We start from the raw sequence: 19,564 nt of genomic DNA on the forward strand, positions 1-19,564 counted from the left end.
GAAGATATTTTATTGGCAAATTTTCCATTCCGGACATGGGAATGGCTTCTTTCTCAACGACGCAAAACTTGAGCAATTTCAGTGTTAAAATGGATTTTCCGATATTAAAACACTTCATTCTGAACATAGGAATAATTTATTTTTTAGTGCCGAGGACGTAAATTTTTGAGTTAGTCTCATGAAATCATAAATGTCACTATTTATGATTCAGGACATTTTGAATGGTTTTCCACCTGAATGCATAAGAACGAAATTCATTAAAGATATTTTTGAGAATATCAACAGTTACGTTAGGAACATGAGAGTGTTTTATTTTCCGACCGCCTCCGTGCATTTTAATAATTTATTTTGAAATTGGAGGTGCTGTGTATAGCATGATTATGGCTTCTTTTCAGAGTGCCGGCGAACGTAATTATTTATGGACAAATTTATCAGAACATTATTAAATGAATTCAGAACATGAGAATGGTTTCTTTCCAGGTGGTGCAGAATGTGATTCATTAAATTAAAAAAAAAAAACAAGCCTCAACGCACCCACATGACTACTCTGATGGTGGTTAGTTCAAAATGTGCTAACCTAAAAATATATGTAAAAATCAGTAAACGCTACAGGAATTTAAAAAGAGGAATGCTAATTTTATGAAGTAGCTCGAAAATGATTGTGTACCCCCCCCCCCTTCCATTCGGTGCCGACCATTAGCCGATCGGCGCCTGGTTTTGCCGGCCCAAAATTTTTGGCGCCCCCATAAACACATATAATTCCAAAAAAACAAACTCCTAAAAACGACATAGAACAATATACGTTTTTTTACATTAGCTATACGCAGGAGGTCCTGATGAAAATAATTTCCCTGTGGGCGGGCCTGTGTCATCTTGATGATATGATAAGGGGCTTTTGAAATGAATGAATGAGAGAGGTTCTGCGAAGGAAAAGGGAGTAGGGGTGGGTTGTGGGTTGGAATCTGGGTGTCAGTGTGTCCAAGAGTAACAGACGTATGAATCCATCTCTCCCACTCGTGTATGAGATATGTTTCTAATGCATTGTCTATATCCTACTTAGCTTAATATATAAAAATGAACTTTATGTTCATTATACATACGTTTTAAATGTGTGTGCATTCATATTGTACGAAACAAACATTGTTCAAATCGCTGGCCTGGAAGAATGCGATAGCAATACAAATTCGTATAGCCCTGTCCCTTTCTTTAATTTTTTCCCGACTTAGAATTTTTAGGTTTGGGAACACTGGTGTTGGAACGCTCTCCGTTGCTTGCACTCATGCTTGCGTCGATAGATCCTCGAGAAATCTACATAATCTTATTATGTTTCTCTTCTGAAAGCAGGTCAGGGGTGATCTTACGAGAAAGATGATGTACTCACTTGTTATCACTGTGAACTGTGGATCACCTAATACCTGTCACAGCTCTATTCGACATAAACCGTCATACGCGCTTATATTCTTACGCGCTGGTTCAGCGTTGGTGTAATTTAGCCGGTTTAACCATACCTAGGTACGCCGAAGTTAAGTTTTAGTCCGACCTTACGCGCCGCGTAATATTTAAACTGAGATTGTAGGTAAGGGGGAAGGTTTTGTATTAAGGCGATGCACTGCGTCGTGTAATATTTTGAATCGAGCCGCTATCAATAACACTCCTTACGTAGATGGCGATAAGTCTTAAATTCCCGCTTAACACCATTCATCTGTATTGATTTATGCAAGAAAAAAACATGGCCAAAAAGTACCTTTTATTTTATTTTGTGGATGTTCAAGCATAAATATTAAATTGTTTTCCGATCATTTTATAAATAACATAATTTGCCACATTATACAATAAAACCATAACCGAAAATGGGTTCGTAAGTAGGATATTTTGAACTTTAAAGCAGTTTTCATAGGCCTTTAACATTTTTTTTTCTGGTCTTATAAAAAGACTTATCTAAAAAATACTCGATTATTTCAAAATTATTAAAAGCCAAGATGTATTCTACTCGCAGTATTTAATTAAAGCATCTGAAAGATTTCGAGGCGACCATAGACATATGAATATTAGTAGACCTGCTCTAAGTGATTAAAAGCGTATTATCCCCACTCCCCATACCGGTTCCATTGGAGCCGGCTGTGCTCGCGTATGGCCTCAAGTGAAATTTGAAAACGTGACGTCATCATTCTTGTGCGAACTATGGTCGAGGCATCATCGGTTCATTTTACGAAATAACACGGCAAAATGTTGACTTGTACTATGAAAACTTGTAAAAAAAGATGTGAAAAAGAGAATAAACCCAATTGTCGTATTACATTCCATATATAAGCATTATTTTTCTTTATTTTAAGCATATTCACATCGTATAATATGAATCAGTTGTTACTATCACATCGAGAAAGGTCTGGACGCGAAACACAAAGCTGGTTGGTTGCTGGGAAGTAAATTATGAACATTTATAAAAGTGTCTTAACTAAATACTTAAACGAAATATTCGATTCTGAAAAAAGAACCGAATTTTTTTGCCGAATTTGGACTTCGCAAATTTGTACATAACGTGGCGAGTAATTTGCGCTCTCATGTAAAAATGTCTATTCATTCAAAAGCAGATTTTACTTTTAAGAAGTAAATGGTGATATTATAATGCGAGATGCCTATTTACTGTCAGATTGATTTATTGACGAATCACAGCCAGCTTCACTCCCTTCGTTCTTCAACAGTTGATTTTACCCCTCGCCATTATCTTCTCGTCTATTAATTCCTATGTCTGTGGAGGCGACCAAATTTTCAAACCAAAAACACATGATTTTGCATTACTACGTAGTGCATCGCCTTAACTATATACCTTATATCTATATCCTGTGATCTAGTGGCGGACTACGTGTGAACAAGCAAATTAAAAAATAAGGATTCTTAGATAATTTATGTTATTACTTTTTTAACACCTCACAAGAGTCCCTATTGCCATATTACCATTATCATTATTTGAATCATATTTTTTCGGTTCTTAACGAATCATTTCGATATATCACGTTTTCAGAGACAATTTGACTGAAAAACATTAGCATAGAAAAAAATATTTTATCCAACTTCACAATGCACAGTCCGTTTCTGTAATTTTCCTGATGCGAGGTGCAGTCCGTAATAATTAAGATAAAATATTGAAACAATAACTCCCACAACCCACAATGCACAGTGCTTGAGCTAGTACCAACCAATTGGAGTTATTAAAAACCACTTCAAGCATGCAAATTCATGTTTTTTTGGTTTAAAAATTTGATCACTTAGAAATGTTTTAGATGCTTCAATTAAATACTGCGAGTAGAACACATCTTGGCCTACTAGATGATCCAGTATTTTTTAGATAAGTCTTTTAATAAGCCTAGAAAAAAATAATGTGTCAGGCCTATAAAAACTGCTTTAAAGTTCAAAATCTCCTACTTACGAACGCATTTTCGGTTATGATTTTATTGTATAATGTGGCAAATTAAGTTCTTTATAAAATGATCGTAAAACAATTAAATATTTGTCCCTGAACGTCCGCAAAATAAAATAAAAGCCACTTTTTGGCGATGTTTTTTTCTTGTATTTATCAAAAAAGTCGGATGGTGTTGAACGGGAATTTAAACCTTATCGCCATCTACATAAAGGGTGTTATTGTTAGCGGCTTGATTCAAAATGTCACACGACGTATGGCATCGCCTTAAATCCTACGCTTCTTCTTGGAAAAAAATCTGTTATGTTACTTACATGCATACCAAGATAGGGGCGAAATGTCCTATCGGTCATGTGACATAACCAGGGGATACTGTGTGAATGGAAATTTTAAGAAAAGGAAGGAATGAACCTTGCTTGTAGGTTTATCATCACACAAATTAGGCATTAAAATAACCCGTTCTCATGGGGTACCCAAGTGTTACCGTAAAAAGTAATGTGGGACACACGGAGAAGATGAATTTGTTCATATACCGGCACACGTGTTCATGCAGGTGTTCTTTTCCTAATAAATATAACGACGAAGTAATAGTATTTTTATGAACACATATTCCGCCGTTCGCATAACACATTTGCCTTTTACTGATACTTTGTGAGGAAATTTGTCGATTCATTCGTTTAAGGCCTGCAGTCCCACTTTCAACAGGATTTTTTAATAAATTAGCAATATTTTGTATCAGTAAGTTTTAGATATAAACACGATCTACAAAATAACATCATAATAATAATAATTCTACAGTAAAAAATATATAAATTTGTTTTAGACCACTTTCATTTTAACTACACCGGTTTCGGAAGCACCCTTCCTTCGTCAGGAGAATATTAAAACTAACCTATGATACAAAATAATGACAGATATATACAAAAAAATATAATTTAGGTGTTTGAGTGGGAGGTTAACAAAGGGGGAGGGGTAATTGCGGGAATTCCGGCAATAACAGAGCGGTTTACTGGAAATATATCTAGAATTGGACTAAACGATCAATTAATTTGGTTATTTAATATACTAGCGTTATTATTTAGGGATTTTTTGATATCAAGTGCTTTTAAGTTAACTAATATGATGCTTTTATTATTACGGTTAAGAAGTCTGACCCCTGTGTCCTTATTAAAAGTATGATTGGTGGAAATAAGATGATTGGGAAACTCTGGTTTAATGTGGGGAGGCAATTTTATTATTATAAACATGTAACAATAAAAACACAAAGTAAATGCTTATTACAAACATGTAATAATAATTCTGTTCAAGAAACTTTTTTAATACGGATTCTTGAATGTTTCACCCGGAAAGCTAATTTCGAAATACTGTACTTGCTTGTGTTGCCATGTGTCTGTTTATAATTTCGCCATGCATAATTGCATAATGCATAGTGGCCTGCCTCTAAAATGGCCAATGTCAGTATCTTTTTTAAATATTAATACCGCACTAAAGTATCAACTGCTCCAAACCGTCTGCCGATGAGACTGCACAGATATATAGATATAAAGCGAATATAAAATGTAAATGATTACAAATCAATAATTAAAATCTGGCTGAAAGAGATTAATGAAAAAACATTAAAAACGACGTAGAAAACTAATATAACAGAAATGAATAACTTTAGTCCGCCTCAGCACAGGTCACCCTAGTGAGGACTGTGAAATACATATATTCACTTTCATATTTTGTATGTACAATGTTTAAATAGTCCCTATGATAACTTTTTTTAAAGCATTTTTTTATGAATAACTTTTGAGATAACACAAATCTATATATTTTTTGCAATTTCGCCTCAAAATTCGGTTTTTTCCGAATTCTAAAGGAACCTTTCGATTACTAGAAGGGATATTTCGATTTTCGGAGGCCAATATTACACCAGATAATCGCTTTTCTTAAAATCAACACTTTCTAAAACGAGTAAATTCCACGCAGGTCTCGTGAAATTTTAAAAACTTACATTGGCCCATAGAAGCAAGCTACAGATTTTTTATTGGGTGTACGAGTTACGAGGATTGTCTGTCGGTTTGTGCGTAACGCAATCATTATTATCCTTCCATTTACACGTTTATATTATTATGGAACCTGTTAATAACTGCTGTTAGCCGTCAGCTGCTGCTTCTTGATACTCGACGTCTTTCGTGACATAATACAAATAATATTATGTGCCTTGGGTTTGATTATCGCGTAGTTCGGTTAAATCTTTTATGGTGACAGGAGATAGAACAACTCTTATCTCAGAGTATACGATGCCATAGCCCGGACAGCAGGTAGGTACTCTTCAATAATGGGCCTAGTACATGTTCGCCCATAAATAAAGCACGTTCGCCCGATGCCAAATCAAGGAATTAGAAACATCTTCTATGTATTGGGAGAGGCAGTGGCGTGCAGCGCATCAAGGCTGAAATGCCGTAATAAATATAAATTTAAAGGTGTCAAAACGGCTTCCGTGGTCGAGGAGTAAGGCTCTCGACTGCGAATCCGAGAGTCGCGGGTTTATTCCTGGCGTACGCAAGTAAATTTAATTTAATTAATTTATGTTTTTCACAAATAGTTCATTTAATATAATTTAGGGCGATACTGAGAGTATCTTTCACTCTTGAACGTGCCTCAAGTACCTATACTATATTTTATTTTTAAATTAATGTATTGCATGTATAAATGACACTAATTCATCAAATAAAATTTACTTTCGCACGCCGAGATTTGAACCCGCGCCCTTCGGATTGCTAGTCGAGTGCTTTACCCCGCGACCACGGAGGCCGTCAAATCTAGATGGATGTGGATATTATCGCAGCATCAGCAATTCATTTCTACAGCACGTTAAATTATTAGATATAGTAATTCGTAAACGTAAATAATCGTTCACGCAATTATCGACATGACCGTCTCCGCTGAACGCGTCTTGCGAACTGAAGGCCGAGCCAACGTGTGAACGCTCTTTGGGGGTTGGCCCCAAGATCCTTAGATGCGTGCACGAAAACTGACAACCGGTTGACCGGTCAACTTTTGCGGCCAACGCATGTTGGGCCACCGCGTTCGCCCAATGCATTGGGCGAACGTGTACTTCAAGGATAACAGAAATTCAACAGATAAATGTGTAACTCACACGGCACAAATGAATTTTTAATCTTTATTATTTCAGGTAAATGGTTTTATTTTTATTTTTCTATGGTAATATTATACCTTATTATATTTTATTATTTTTTTTCTTTTATTTTTTCCCAATTTATACATTTGACATTACAGTTTTATAATAATAAGAAAGGGAACCCACTAAGGCGCAGCCTGTGCGTGGGTAATATAAGTGTATACATTATATTTTTGTACCTAAAAATAACAGTAAGCATATACAGAAAAACGGTAGGATTATAATTAAAGTTAGTCTAAAAGATTGTGCAAGAGGTGCATATTAAAAATAAATCAGAGTAAAAATAAATATTGGAAGATAATATGAAGTAAAAGAACACAAAATAAAATAATAATAAATATACAGAAAGAAACAAAGAAAAAGAGAAAAGAGTAAAAATTAAATTAATAATGCTTCAACATTTGCATTGTACAGCCACTACTTTAATTCTTTTTGGTATTGCGCTAGTTTAGTTGTTACTTGAATTTTTTTTGGTAATTGATTAAAAGTGCGAGGTCCAATAAAGCTACTGTGAGTTTGCATTAGTTTGGTATTGGTTTGTGGGGTATAAAATACACGATTTCTTCTAAAGTTGATTTTGGGTTCATATTTTTGAAATTTGTTTTGGTTTTTCAAGACATATTTCAGGCTTTGAAGTAAAAATAGTTTACGGAGATTGAATAGTTGAGATTCCTTGTTCAATTGATCAGTCGAAAATGTCCTCTTTTTATTATATATAACCTTGATAGTATGATTTTGTACTATTTGTAGTGGTTTTATAAATGTATCTAGTGCGCCACCCCATCCTAATATACCGTACATAATTGAGGATTGCACTAGAGAAAAATAAATCATTTTCAATTTGTCAACATTGAGTACTTCCATAATAGGCCAGTGCAATTAGCGATTCGCGATCGAAGTAATTCCGGTAGTCCCAATTTTTTTATATGTTATATAAACTGATCTCCTGATGTAAAATCTGAGTTTCCGACCTTGGCGCACCTGTGCTCGCGCCGCCATTTTGAAAAAACTGGCCGAAATCGGGCCAAAATCTAGTTTTTCCCAAATATCTCATTTCCAATGCAAATTTCGGCTAAAGTATTTTAACAAGTATAATAGAACATAAAATAACCTACAACTTTTGTAAAAATAAATTTCTTCTATCTCTAATAGGTACCGAGGTAGAAAGTCGTAAAGGTGCGTATATTTTTGAAAAAACAAGTTTTTTGCGCGACTAGGTTTGGTTTTTTATAAATACCACGTTTCCAGTACAATTTTGTGAAAAATTTATTGTTAATAATTTTGTAGAAAATAAAATTTGGTTAAAGAAATAGGTATATAATTTATATTTTTTATCTCTATTACGTATCCAAACTCTAATCCACCAAAACCAGGCCAAAAATTGAAACAGAGGTTAGGTGTTTTAAATTTGGCATTCCTTGATTTTATTTTTCTTTAACAATTATTGTTCTAAGAACATATACGTTGACAACAATCGTCATGCCTGTGTCAGACCTAGCAATAAATATAGTAGATAGACTATTTCAGCATATCGGTCGCCATACATTCCCAATGGGAAGACCACTAAAATTGGCCAAGCCACTACATTTGTGCTCGCAGCTTGGTCTGACATGCCTATCAACGTAATCACAACATACATTTAAGATTATTTATACAATTAAGATGATAAGGTACATAAAAAAGAGAAAAAATTGGTATTTTCGTAAAATTAACATTTATTGAAATTCTTTTCTTTATTAGTTAAGTTGTCAGCATAACAAAAAATAAAATTAATGGTATATCAGTTTAGACAGAAGTACGAGCCCTTGACTATAGTTTCTTACTTCTGGCCCTGAATAGCTTCTTCATCTGTCTCATCACCCAAATTTGTGGCGACTGGGTCATCATATTCCTCGTCATCATCATCAACGAAGGCTTCAACAGCATTCTCGCAGGAGTTGCCATTGCAATGAATGCAGAGTAGGGAACATTTCAAACCCGACTTTCTGCAGGTGCACTTTCCAGCGCAACCTTTTTTGCATTGACATGATATGAAGTTCAGCAAGGCCTGAGGTGCAGCTTCCTTCAACATTGTTATTGGAGTAAGTAACCCAACAGCATTCTTTTTCCACCCCCATTCAGTCGGATCTTTATCGTGACCAAGCCAAGTCTGCACTTGCAAGTATGTTCTTGAAGCGTCTTGCTGGATTGCATCTTTGGTGGGTGGTAGCCTGGATAAATTGAATTTGTTCTTATTTACTCCTTTGACAAAAATGATGTACCTTAAATTTTCCAAATTTGATTTCTCGTTGCCGCCATACAAAAGTGCAAATAGTTGTTCGGCAGCCAAAGTGATTGTTTCTGTCTTTGCTTTTGGGTCTTGAAATACACGAACAAGTTCATTCACTGAGTGGTTCTTGAGAAGAATACAAAATTTGTGTTTGCCTTGACCTTACGGAGCTCCAGTTGTATTGCAACCTTATGGCATGAAGGAATAAAATGTTTTCAACTATTTCAATGTGTTTAAAACATTTGTTCGAGTACAACGCGTTAGGTGATTTACCTTTTCCAAATTTTTGGTAATATACGTTGGGAGGTGAGAGAGCTGTGAGGAGTACCAGCAGATCAATATCCTGACCAACGATTATGACTACATCATGTTGAGATGATAATGAATTTGCTGTGTTCACTATGAGAACGTCAGCATCCTCTTCAGCTTGTACTATCGTTATGTGGGATCGTGCAAATGAGGTTCTGAGTAGGGAAATAAAACGAGACTTGTTCTTCTCATTTCCCAGAAACTTTTCCTGTGGCACTTGTGGGTGCATGCTTTCAAAAAACAAAACTTCAGCAGAAGTTGTAACTCTGGCACGCCGTGCTCTTTCCACCCCTATAATGCTTTTCTTTTCCATAGAATCTGGGTATCCATCGAATACCACTACTGCATTGGATCCATAATGATTTTTTACATACCTGACATATTGCTGGAAAAATACTGAAAAAGGTTGAGCACGACCCCATACCACTTTGTGCAGTAAATATCCTCCATCAATTACGTGTATTTTACTGCTTCCCAGTTCTGTATTATTTGGTAGAGGGTTGAATGATGAATAAAATATAGACTTCGTTCCTTTGCGCATGCCTTCCTCTGAGAAAAGAGACAATGGTACAGGAGATAGTTCATATTGAATAGCATTAATGGATCTATTGCCATAGTCACACCCTGATTTTTGACACTGCTGGTCACCGCCGCAAGAGAAACTATCGCATCATTACGTTTTAAGTGTAGGTTTCCAAAGTTCTGGTTGATAACTTTAGACATAGCTGATTTCCCCATCTTTTCAGCCACGTGACAAGTGACTTTGCGATCCCCGATTGTGCCACTGCTAATAGACATAATCACGTTTGTTTTAGGAAATGGTTCATGGCAAGCAAACCAATCAATGAGAGTTTGAACGTCTCGATCATCCCTCTTAATTCTTGTAGGCCTCATCTCTACATGTTGCTCTGACGTTTCTGATTCAATCCCACAGAATGACTCGATACCCTCACAAATGTTATGCAGATAAACGAATCCAGCAGTCCAACGAAGGATGGAACTGTCTGTGAAGGGAACCGGAAGGGAGGAGTAGAAGGGTGGGGGGGTTTATAGATGTATATATTTAAAAATGCAAACAAAAATCTAATAACGTGATAATAAACCGTGATAGATTTTCTGTGCGTACCTACCTAAATTTGTTTATTCTTTATATCCGTAAAAAAAATCTATTTTAACATAAAAATTGCAAAGCTTTTTTTGAAATTTTATGTTCTACAAAATTGGTATCATTAAAATTTTCATGAAATTCCACTAGAAACGAGGTATTTATAAAAAACCAAACCTAGTCGCGCAAAAAACTTGTTTTTTCAAAAATATACGCACCTTTACGACTTTCTACCTCGGTACCTATTAGAGATAGAAGAAATTTGTTTTAACAAAAGTTGTAGGTTATTTTATGTTCTATTAAACTTGTAAACATACTTTAGCCAAAATTTGCATCGGAAATGAGATATTTGGGAAAAACTAGATTTTGGCCCGATTTCGGCCAGTTTTTTCAAAATGGCGGCGCGAGCACAGGTGCGCCAAGGTCGGAAACTCAGATTTTACATCAGGGGATCAGTTTATATAACATATAAAAAAATTGGGACTACCGGAATTACTTCGATCGCGACCCCCTTTTTGGCGCTAATTGCACTGGCCTATAAGTCTATAAAATATGTACGTCAGATATCTTAATTTAGAAAAATCAAATCTTTTCCGCAGTAAAATGTGAAAACAACTTAAATATTACGGTAATGCAGGCGTGTCATCTAGGAATCCGAAGAAAGTTTTCGAACTTAGTAGCGGGAAGATTTTTTATCCAGTTTTCTCAACAATCAACGGTAACAACGTTTCATTGGGCCAAAGAAAACTTGCGCCTACATGGATATAATTGCGAATTAAATTGAATGTTGTTCCGCGTGAATCGTACGCTACAACTTTTCCCACCAAAATTGCGGAGTTTAGTGTGACTGCCTTCACGGCAATCAGTTTTTATCAACTCGGCTCGAGGATAGGTGGCGTTTGAGGCAGTTCTTGAGGAAAATCACTTTCTAAAAATTTCTAAAAATTATTTCTGAAATATTAATAGTGATGTTGTAGTGGTTCGAGCTTGGTGATGACATAAACATCTGTTTGACCATGTCGAGTGAGTCACAATTCGATTATTAGTAGTATTCATTTATTCTGAAGTGAAACAAACAAAAACAAAATATTTTAATACCCAAGTGAGATAACTCGATTATTTAGTGCAGTAAATGGTTAGTGAATGTGCCACCTATTGGATTAAAACATTATTATAATTTGACTTGTTAATCTTGTATCAAACAAGAGTGCTGATATCAAACTCGTTAATAGAAAAATAAGTACGTACCAACCTGTCTTATATTACTGTACATTCATACATTCGTTTATGTCTTAAATATTTCAAGAAAAATAATACAAATAAGGACAAACTCCACATTTCTATTAGAAATAGTTTCAATTGATCTAGGTTACGGTTAGTAAATTCTTGTGTCATGACCGCATACTTAATTTTTCACTTTAGCCTTATCTTTGTTTCTACAGTAGGTCACCGTAAGCAGTCGAATTTGTTGACCACGTGTTACTGTGGTTTGGTATCAGTTATTTAGGTTTTAGTTGGTTTACCGATTCCTTCGAATGATAAACATCAAACCAAGGTGATAATAATGGATAAGTATTAATAAAATAAATAACGGAAGATATTATTACCACGGGTGTTTTTTTTAATCTCTTGTCATGGACGCCATGACAGCAAATGATGTTGTCGATGTTGTGATCCATAATTCATAGAAAGATTCTGATCTCATCTACTTCGAATCATCTTAAATCTTGATTATGTTGAGACGTGTATTTCAAAATACGCGCTGTTCGGTTTCTACCCGGATTGGTTGAAAGTTGGACGCTTGCAGCGCCGTATAAGATGGCGCGGTATTTAAAAATAAACAATTTAGTTTAGATAATAATAATAAGAATTCGATGGGTGGAGTGTTACCAAATGCAGTGCTCGCAAAAATTTAAAAGTAGTCGACCGATATCGCTGAAAATGTCAAAGTTTATTCTTATTATTGCCAGGAGTGTTTTGAACGGTTTCTACCGTCTAAGTCGGGAAGGCCTGAGGAATAATTAACGCAATATATCTGCACTGTAATGAGATACGGAGTCGAGTTAAAGTCGATGTGATGTAGTTTTTAACAGATACGATGTGGTATACAGTAGTGAATAGTGTAAGAAGTCGGAGACGCCCGAGAAAGACATTAGCGATAGCGAAGCATTGCGGGGTGAACTAGTACCCTGTACCTCCAACTTCTGATATTTCCCATACATTCTGATGACAATCTGCTACACTAGCGCCTGCCAGAGGGATGAGTTGTGCGTCTTGATTTTCTCTCATGCATTTTAATGGATTTTATGTGAAATTCTTTATTTTGTAAATTCGGTAATCTACATAGGACCGTACTCATATTTATCTCGTACTAAATATTAAAGCGGCTACTACCATTGCCATATCTATATGGGAACTATATAATCTATCAACTTAACCTAACCCAACCCTATCCCAGTAGATTCTAATCTATGTGGGGACTATAACTATCTATTATTTAAAAACAACCATTTGTCTGAATTTATACGTTGCCGGGGCTGTTTCTTTTATTTTAAACGGCAAGTGTGCAAAACGTCATCAAAATTCTGCTTTGATGGGTGGGAAAAGGGGTTTGGTGTTTTTTTTTTAAATGTCGTGTAAACAGTGACCTTCCTCGTGTTTTCAACGTCAAGTGTGCAAAATTTCATTAAAATCGAAATAAAACTGTAGATTTGCATAAAAACAAAGTCAGGCCACAGCCCGCCCACCACTGACACTCTTATTTCAATTATAAAAAAGTCTCAGATCAATATACCTAATATATAGATCTTCATGGTAGAATCGTAGTCACAATATAATATTTCGTGTGTCGATTGGAATCGATTGTACAGTACCTAAAAGAAAAATAGGTGTAGTCAAATTACAAATGAGAGTGCCATCTTTTGACGACGATGGAAACACATTTGGGCCAATATTTTATTTAAATTTCGAACATTATCTCGACAATTTTGTAGCTAAGCTAGGGTTTATTGTGATGAAAGATGGTAGTAACCAGCATATTTCTTAATAATTAATAGTTCTTTGGTTTTTTTCCCAGACGCGAAATAGGAAGAAAATTACCTGTTAGTAGTTATGAAGGTACCTACTTGATACTTTAGCTAAAATCTTAGTAACAAGCTATTCGTGACTGAAAACCTGGCTTATTATAACTACGAGTATTTATTATGGCATCAGCTGTATGTAGCTGTAGCGATATATTCCAGTGTTCATTTCAGAGTAAACCACAAACTAAAATAATCGACACCACATAATAGAGATGATATTAAAATGACATTTGACCCTTCGGCACTCTGCACACAGAGTTAAATCATGTTATGTGTTTTTAACGAATGAATATAGATGTGTTCTGAATCTAGGTCTTTGCAGGTTCTTATTTGATATCGGATTTAATAGTCGCGCATTCTTTAAAGCGTCAGTATCTACCTTCATGGTAGGAAGTGAGGGTGGAGTTCCCTGTGTCGAGCAGACAGTTATCAATGTTATAAGTTGTAGGTTATAATAAATAACATTTTAAAGAAATGTCATCCAGAATGGAGTGGGGTTCGGGGGAGAATCGAGTGACCTCTCGGCACCTGGTGGCGGGGGGTAGGGCCCCCCTGTCTCACCCCTCGCGACATGCCATTCACCATCGCCATAGGACCAGGTCGGGAACGTGGCCGTAAGTTTACACATAATCAGAGATGTGCTTTATTTCAAATAAATCCATTTCAAATGGAAATGCAAAATGGGTATTTTCTATTTTGCATTTTAAATGCTTTTCTCATTGCATTTTCCATTTTAAATGCTTTTTTGCAACATTCTTCCTACTATCTCCACTCATCTTTTTTTCATAAGCCCCAAATATCAGTCGGTCCTCAACCTCGCTATGAGAGATAATTTACATTTGTCAAGTTGCTCCCTGGTAGGAGCCCTGGCAATTGAGTGATACCATCACAAAAAATACTGAACATGGGGCCATGACGCTGTAATATTAAATGTTAGATAGCAGTTTCTATGTTTTTACGTTTGCAACATTAGTCCCGCGCAAATTTTTTGTGGTTTCATAATCTATAGTCGTGGTGTTTTTGGATTTACCATCATGTAATATGTTTGTTCTACATTGATATCCATTATTAAATGACAAAATTGTTTAAAAATTATGTTAATTGTTTGACCTGAGAAACCATTTTGCATTTTCAATGCATTTTTAAAATAGGTATTTTGTATTTTGCATTTGAAATGCTTTTCTAAAAACCATTTTGCATTTTCAATGCATTTTGCTTTTTCAATGCATTTTGCTTTTTCAATGCATTTTGCATTTCCAATGCATTTTGCATTTTCAATGCATTTTTAAAATAGGTATTTTGCATTTTGCATTTTCGAATGGAAAAGTTTTGACCCATTTCCATTTTGCATTTCAAATGGTTTTCTGTACCCATTTTGCACATCTCTGCACATAATAATATGAAATATCAGCCAGTATTGAGTGGGGTTCGGGGGAGAATCTAGTGAGCCCTCGGCACCTGGTGGCGGGGGGGAGGGCCCCTCTGTCTCACCCCTCGCGACATGCCATTCGCCATCGCCATAGAAGCAGGCTGGGAACGCGGCCGTAAGTTCACACATAATAATATAAAATTTCTCATATCTATAAATAAAAGGCAATGTTTGTATGTGTGTGCTCTACAGGCTCATAAACTACTCGATATATTTCTCTGAAAATTTCAAAGTTTTTTCTTATTAAGAAGTGTTTATAGAGTGGTTTGAATGGTAAAAGAAGTCAGGGACGCCCGAGGAGGACATTACATGACCAAGTTAATCGAAAGCGAAGCTTTGCCTGGAATGGTAGTTATCTACGAGGCGTATCCAGAAAGTAACAGTAATTGTACTGAATTTTTGTAGGTTACAAATCTTTTTATTGAAACAAAAAAATTACATGGTTACCGTAGTACATATGTAAGCTATTTTTAGACATAGTCGCCATTCCTCTAAATGCAGGTGGTGAAGCGGGGTATCAATTTTTGCCAACCCCTTCGTCCACTTCTCCACCTCCTCCTTTACCTCCTCGTCGGTTGAAAACCTTTTTCCACCCATGTACAGCTTCAGGGAGGTAAAGAGATAATAATCTGAAGGTGCTAGGTTAAGGGAATGCGCGGGGTGGTTCAGGATATCCCATTTAAACGAAGCAAGCAGTTCCTTCGTGGCGTTGGCCGTGTGTGGTCTGGCATTGTCGTGCAGCAGGCTGACTCCCTTTGTCAGCATGCCTCTCCTCTTGTTATGAATCGCCTTCCGCAATTTTTTTAGGGTCTCACAGTATCTTGCATAGTTGATGGTCTCCACTTGAGGCAGATATTCAATCAAAATTATGACTTGACAGTCCCAAAACACGGATGCCACGATTTTCTTGGCTGAAATTGTGGTTTTGAACTTTTTGGTGGAGGGTGAAGAGGTGAGAACCGTTTTTAAACTCGTGATACCACTTGTACACACTCGCACAATTCATAGCTTTATCACCATATGCAGTTTTAACCTCATTATAAACCTCAAACGGAGGTTTTTCCTTCCAAACGAGATAACGGATGACGCCGCGTATTTCGCATTTGGCGGGAGATTGGATTGACATTTTTCACGAAACGTGTTGTCGCGTTGACACTTCTCAACGTACTGACCTTGAACAGGTCTCGTTGCGGAGAGGAAGAGTCAGGCTACACGTAAGTGTAGCCAACATATCGAAAATAAAATTCATTCGGTCGTGAGAGCCTCAGTACACTTACTTTCTAGATATGCCTCGTATATTCTATGTATCTTTATTCTATGTATCTATATTCTATGTATCTATATTCTATGTATGTACTTATGTAAATATGAGTGTCTGTGTCGGGCGGCGTGGATTTGATCGTTTTTCAAATATACAGTTTTATTCCGAGATTGATGAAACTTTTCATACTTGACCTTCAAAACAAGAGAAAGTTCACTGTCTACGTGAGCTTTCGAAAAACCATCTTCATCCCCTTTTCCCATCCCCTAAAGGAGAATTTTGATACTTGATGAAATTTCACACACTCATACGTTTAATAAGAAAAAACATGATGAGAGGAAAAGCAATACATCTGATTCCGAAAATCCGCGGAAGGCCCGAGCAACTCCGGGGACTTCAGCAAATCTATATATATATTATATATAAAAATGTTCGTTTGTTCAAAATCTCAAATCTGTGAAAGTTATTCATCGATTGCTTTTGATACAACGTTGCATTCGAATACGCGTGTGTTTTTGTATACCTATATTATATAGATGACACCTGTAACAGGTAAAAACATATTTTTTAAATCAGCGACATAATACAGTATGTAGATGTCACCTGTGAGAAAAAAAACTTTTTTTTAAAAACAGCTTAATCTGTTGAACTAAAGCACGCTTTTTTTAAAAAACAGCCCCATATGTTGGACGTAAAAGCAACACGCGCTATTATTTTTCTATCTGAACAGACAGACTAAAGCCACAGCAACGTGTGGCGGGGTACAGCTCGTACTATACATATATAAAATATGACCTGAAAGGCAGAGTTGTTGAATTTATAAACATTAATCATCAATCTATCAGTGGAAATTATGCCTATTTTCATATTATCTCATCTGCATTATTCAACCAATCTTTCTCGTGAAATTAATGGATCAGTATTCATCCATTAGTATGTACAAAGCATGTCATATTATTATTCCATAAACCAGTGTTTCTCAATCTTATCTGTGCCATGCCCCATTTCAATGCTTCGCAAGTTTGTATGCTCCCCCTCCCTGCAAAGAAAGAAAATATTTTAGAACCAACAGGGAAATAGACGTGGGCAAAATTGAACGAATGAATTAAATGAATAAATTCAATCTTGTGACTTGATGATTCTTAATTTCAAATATGCTCCTCTTATTAGTTTTTCCTTTTTGAAGATAATCAATTAAGATAACTCCATGACTATCCCAAAAAACAATCGCCACCACTTTCCCAGCCGAGAAAACTGTTTTTGCTTTTTTTGGAGCCGGTTCCCCCTTTGCAGTCCACTTTTTGACTTTATTCTTGTTTCGGGCGTATAATCGTGTATCCAAGTCTATTTCATCTTCAGTCATTAATCGGCGCCAAAACTCGGATTTATTGCGCCTAAACTGCGCCAGCAGAGCGTTGGAAATGTTCATTCGAACACGTTTTTGGTCTAACGTGAGCAAACGCGGCACCCAACGCGCGGACAGCTTTCTCATGTCTAAATCTTGATTTAATGTGTGACAGACACGTTCTTTGGACATTTTCATAACCTCTGCTATCGCTCTCATTTTAATTCGGCTGTCGTCTAACACTATTTCGTGAAGTTTACCAATTTTATCGTCAGTAGTTGACGTTTAAATTCAGCTGCCCAAAATTTCTCTGTGGTAAATGATGGTGCAGAGTCCCCATACGCTGCAGAGTCCAACTCATCTTTGATTTGCGTAGGCGTATTGCCTTTCAAAAACAGAAATTTAATAACAGCTCGATACTCAATTTTTCCATTTTCACAAAAACACACACATCGACTCACTCAAACGACTGTCACCTAAAAACTGCGCGTCCAAAATTGCCGAAACTTTGGTGAGTAACTGTCAAAAGATGCACAACTATATTCACTAGCTTTTATTGACGAGTACCGCCATCTTTGCGTTGAGGTCGGAAACTTTTCAGACCACCCTCGTATATATAGATACGATATCGTGTTATATGTACTTTTATTACACTTTAGTAGTTATTGGTAACCTCTCATGATATGGCATACATTTAAATAAAAACAAACACTTAATTTGAATATACATATAATAGTTTTTGTAAATTTATTAAACATCGAGTTATATAGTTTGGTGCTCCGCTATTCCACATACCTCAGTCATATTTTAATACTTTTGTACACTTCAACAACTCAATTGGAAAAAATATGCTTTCACGCACCATTTACTTAATTTTAGTGCCTGAAATTATGTAACCTTTTACCATTTACCATTTACTCGATTTCAGTACCTGACTGTCAGGTTTCATAAAATTACTGCTCACTTTTTTTTAAATTATGTCTTTTTAGTTATAAAATTTAATATCTATTCTAAAAAAATATTCCATTACCTACGTACTAATATTTGGACTTCACAACATTGAGACATAACCCACGAAAAACTGTAAGGCTTCCGGGAGTTTTGAAACCTTTATAATAAATATTGTTTTGTGTTGCCAATAAAATTGTCTTAGGAAGCCTGAAATCGTTGCAGCTTCTCGTAGGATAGCCATGGACTGTACTATTAACACTAACACTTTTTAACATACATTTTATTTTCTACATGGTAACATTTTATTTTTTAACTTTTATATAAATACTAAGGTATTATAGACCAAACGTTGCCACATACTTAGAACATGACATCAGATACTCTGTGATGCTGGTCTTACAATCACTGTGTTTTAGTTCCTTTTACCCGCTAAAAAATTATACCTAAGCGGTTGCCCCCACGCGGCACATTTTTTGTTTATGAATTTTTTGTCGAATGTTATTTTCATATCGACCATTTTATGTAAACAAAATCATAATCTGAATTATTAACTATCATAAAATCTTCCTCCAACATCGAAGTATCAATAAACATTCACTTGAGATAAACTGAAATAAAGATAATGCCATAATTGTGTTAATATAAACACACTAAGTGATTTCAACCGAAACAAAGAATCCCTCTCATGGCCGACTGTAGCGACGTACGATGTAACATATAGGTACCTACCTACTTGTGTAGAGAAATATGAGTCCTTAGGATGGCCACTGCGCCGACGCTCTGCTTTTAGTTTATATTTCTTTTTTCACTGACTTCACTTAGTTTTTCTTTATTTGACATTTTACTGACGTTTATGCTGTGAAATTATTATATATTGTTTTCACTGCGATAAATTTGCAATAATATGAAGGTACACTCACGACAATAGTAAAAAATATATCCAAAAATACACTTATAATTTTTAAAAAGGTTAGTAGTTTTTTTTTTCGTGGTAAATACGGAAACATGGGTAAACACATAATGTCACATTACACTCTGAGCACATGTATCTTGAATATTTTTTTATTTTAGTTTTCAGTTTGGAGTTGGTACATACACGACACAGCCGACATGGGTTTGCACGTTTTGCCGTTGAGGGTATTATGTCTGGCATGTGTTTTGCTAATCCTTTGGCTGACAAACGGAGTGGATCATCAGAAAAACGTGA

General features: G+C 35.8%; 1 protein-coding gene across 5 annotated transcripts in view; it reads left to right on the forward strand.

Annotated features, from left to right (window-relative positions):
- Positions 1–19,564, forward strand: part of LOC149426506 (NAD kinase-like) — a 94,941-nt gene that overhangs the window by 9,902 nt on the left and 65,475 nt on the right. For 2 of the 5 annotated variants that reach the window (XM_089631264.1, XM_089631272.1), the window contains exon 1: positions 13,742–13,985. The exons of 2 other annotated variants lie outside the window; for them this stretch is intronic. In XM_089631264.1, coding sequence (XP_089487390.1) covers positions 13,846–13,985 — 140 coding nt within the window. In that variant the 5' untranslated portion in view covers positions 13,742–13,845. Of the gene's footprint in view, positions 1–11,171; positions 11,312–13,741; positions 13,986–19,564 lie in introns of those variants that run through there. One more of the 5 variants, XM_089631331.1, reaches the window with a different exon arrangement.

This window comes from Hesperophylax consimilis, chromosome 1, assembly GCF_061612785.1.
Source record: "Hesperophylax consimilis isolate HC1 chromosome 1, BYU_Hcon_1.0, whole genome shotgun sequence".
In the NCBI taxonomy this organism is placed as follows: Eukaryota; Metazoa; Arthropoda; class Insecta; order Trichoptera; family Limnephilidae; genus Hesperophylax; species Hesperophylax consimilis.